Raw genomic sequence first — 3671 nt, 5'->3', positions numbered from 1 at the left:
TTTGTTATTATGTAACATTTGTCATGTTTGTTATTATGTAACATTTGTCATTTATGGCATTTAATAAATGCCCTATTTTATTCAACCTAAGTGTTGTGTTTTATCTCATACCAAACAAGTTCGTCTTGCCAGTTATATTTGCTTGACCTGGACAATACATAAAATGCCTGATTAAAACTTTGATTCTCCTAAATAGGAGAAATAAAAAGAATTTGTTACAATTTGTTACTTCTATTAACAACTAAATAGGAATTTTTACTCATAATTGGGAGAAATAAACCTAATAACAACTTTGATAAAAAGTTTTAAAAGCCTAATTTGTAGATATACAATTAATAATTTAAACTCTTATTATAAATAACTAGGTGTTGAAAAATAAAATCGTAATTAGGAGAAACGTTTTTTTACAAATAAGAATTTTATTTCTCCTTAATAGTGTTTAAAACTTCTAATTAATATGCAAAGTCCATATTAGTTTTTAGACATTAAAACGTCACACCAACACAGTAACGCGATTTTCCAGAACACCTTTGCTGCCCCTCTGTGCACAAACGGGAACTTGTGTAGACCTGCCGACGTACCATAAGCCAGCTCGTGATAGCTTCCTCACATAAAATATTCCCTAATGATTTTAACCCACAGCAGAGAGGCGCAAGCAGACGGACACTAGTCTACTTTTACATTTGAAATATATTTAAAACATGATTATTACATGTACCTTCCATGTAGCGTAGTTGCAGAATGGTTTTAACATTTTATTTGCAAACAAAAACTACACTCAAATGAATTTGGAGAGATAACATGTTGCTCAGGGTCGCCATTGAAATGGTACAATATATACCCAAATACAAATTCATATGTGGGAACCAAAATGATATTTCAATTAACTGGTTAATCCAAAAGTTATTGTGTGGAAACTTTCCATTGACGAAACAATTTGCAATGAAATATAGCGCAAAACACCCTAAGACAAAAATGAAAAAACGGAAATAAATTTGTTTGAACATAATTATTATATTAACATTCTCAAAGTAAATTCAATTGAAGAAGCCTTTCAAAGGTTTATTCCAATAATCTTGATTTCATAAATAATTTATCTGGAAAGGCCAATAATTCAAGTGTATGAATCTATATATCTAGATGCAAAAATTTTGTTTGGATTTAAAAAAAAGAATACTTCCAAAATGCTTGTATGAAATAAAAGTGGCAATAAATTGCCGTAAGGTAGAACGCGACACTTTGCGAACTTTCGAGTACAGCCTTGAAAATTGGCATAAAGAAAGTTGACCATATTTCCGATTAGATTCCATGGATTTTATTCCAATAGTTTCAGCCAATTTTTGTACACACGACGTCAAAGTTGACCATCAAAGTCATTGCCAATCGGAAAAAAACCCTACATAAAATAGCAAAATAATATTTTGCTCTGGAACATATTAATCTGTTTACGTACATTATTCATGTGTTAAATAATAGGGACAATATATGTTACTACTTTTTTCGGGAATCAACCATAAAATAATGGAACCAATATAATTTCACTGTTGATAAATTTTATAAAAATATTTCATAAGATATATAGAGGATATTCAAGTTTTTTCTATAAATACATGATTTATTTTCATCGAGTGGTATGAAAATGAATATTTCATGAGTGGCGGTAGCCACGAGTGAAATATGGTAATTTTCATGCCACAAGATGAAAATAAATCGTGAATTTATATAAAAAACTTGAATTTTCTGTTTATTATATACATTTCTCTCTTTTTTGACATTAAAATTTGAAAGACTTTCCCTTAAATTTTGTGTAGTGGCAGAATTTAAAAGAAAGTAGTCCGGCAAGACACCAGTGAAAATACGGAAAATATGTTTCACTGCAGTGAAAAATAAATTTTTACAGTGAAAATACGAAAAATGAAAATATGCATTTTATTTCATCAATATTTCTCAATATTTCATTTATAAGTATATAATAAATATTTATACCCTTTAAATATTATTCACGTCGTTTCAATGAAATAAACGTTTAAGCACAGTTTTTGTTAAAAAAATTCATGAAGAGGAAAAGAAACATAGGAGAAGAAAGAGAAAAATATTGAAGAGAAACTTTATTATTTTGAAAATTAAAAAAAAAAAAGTTTGTCAAGTTCATATCTTTTTTATCACCACATTGTTTAGATTTAATTTTAAACCAGTAATTTTACGCGCACAAATCACTTTCATTAACATTTGTTACTCATATTAAGAAATCAAAGCATTAATTTTATATGTACAAATTGATTAAGCAACTGTAATATTGATATAACTGTCTTTTTGCCATATGTTCCGATGTAAATAGTGATTCATAATGTTTACTCTTATTTCAATTTCAAATACAAAAGATACGTCCATTTTGAACTTTATTCCACAAATCACTTATATCGTTATGTTTGATTTGTTTGATATGAAAATTAGCAATTGAATCAATGTTAATCGATGATAATAAAAAATCTGTTATGTCCAATTTGTTCTTCATCAACCTTTGCTTCATGCACTTAACGAGTTTACATCATGACACAATCATTGACGGCAATAATAGCACGGTTTGATATCTGCTGACGTTTTATCCTGGCCAATCTTAGCCGGAAGTACCTCATAGGCTCGAAATAATTTTCATCTAACCACCCTTCCGAGCAATGCATTTTTTCGGTAACGGAATGCTTCACACCTCCGACAACAACATTCCTGGTCATTACCATCTGATTACTTGTAGCACGAATTTTATAAAACTCATTTTTGCAGCCGCTCCAGTCTTTGAGCACAAACAAACCTTTCATCAATAGGTCAGATGGTTTTAATTTGTCACATGTCGACACCAGCATATCAACTTCGTCATCGCTCAAACGACGATAATTTTTGTAATCCTTTAACCTCCTTATTGCAATCGTGTCTAACTCGTCATCGTCATCATCATTTATCAAATAGAGAACACAGCTGAAGTAGTACATGAGCCGAGCTCTTGGGTCATCTGGCACGGTTGTTGAAGATCCTGTGTTTTCAATCTGTACTCGAGTCCTACCAAAAGCTGCTGCCATCTCGGTGATAATTTGATTATTTGATACGTTTAAACCAAAGTCGAACAACTAACTGATGAGTTTATACAATTTTTTATGTTTATCTTTCAAAGCAGTATTTATATATAGACGTAAGTCTAATAAATAATTACCGTAATTATTCACATTAATACCTTAAGTACACCTTGTAATAGAGACGTTTTCTATTAGCAAATGTGACTAATACTTTCATTAAAGTAATTTATAAAATGATATCTGAATTAAAGGTAAAATGACAAAATGTTTAATTTGAATTATTATAACATTTTCTTCATTTTGTCAGTACTCTTTCAAGTTTTCAGTACTATTTGTGTTACAATCGTGTTTAACTGGTAACATTTTATGATAATAAAAGAAGATACTGGCCTAAACAATGAAATATTGCCGATTTAGTGATTTACTCTCTCAGTTGCTTGAGCTGTATTCTAAAGATTTGTAACATAATCCTTATATTCATCTGTGTTTGCCATTCAAATCAAAACAAAGACAGTACCAGCAATTTGTTTGTTTCTCTGTCCGTTTATAAGGTAGCACTAAGGTAACACTATCAAGCCGGTGCTACGGATGGGCGTGAGGGAT

General features: G+C 30.3%; 1 protein-coding gene across 1 annotated transcript; it reads right to left on the bottom strand.

Moving 5' to 3' along the window:
* Positions 1-2090: 2090 nt before the first annotated feature.
* Positions 2091-3141, bottom strand: LOC132723288 (uncharacterized). The gene has a single exon (XM_060707962.1). It carries the CDS (start codon positions 3072-3074, stop codon positions 2544-2546), a length of 531 nt encoding a protein of 176 aa, XP_060563945.1. The 5' UTR covers positions 3075-3141; the 3' UTR covers positions 2091-2543.
* Between the last annotated feature and the right edge of the window lie 530 nt (positions 3142-3671).

Source organism: Ruditapes philippinarum, unplaced genomic scaffold (assembly GCF_026571515.1).
Source record: "Ruditapes philippinarum isolate M1 unplaced genomic scaffold, ASM2657151v2 ctg2128_1_1_1_1, whole genome shotgun sequence".
In the NCBI taxonomy this organism is placed as follows: domain Eukaryota; kingdom Metazoa; phylum Mollusca; class Bivalvia; order Venerida; family Veneridae; genus Ruditapes; species Ruditapes philippinarum.
This window is presented reverse-complemented; position numbering and strand designations above follow the sequence as displayed.

Bases quoted from the DNA above. Each gene is read 5' to 3' on its own strand.
- LOC132723288 (XM_060707962.1), bottom strand. From the start codon at position 3,074: ATGGCAGCAGCTTTTGGTAGGACTCGAGTACAGATTGAAAACACAGGA.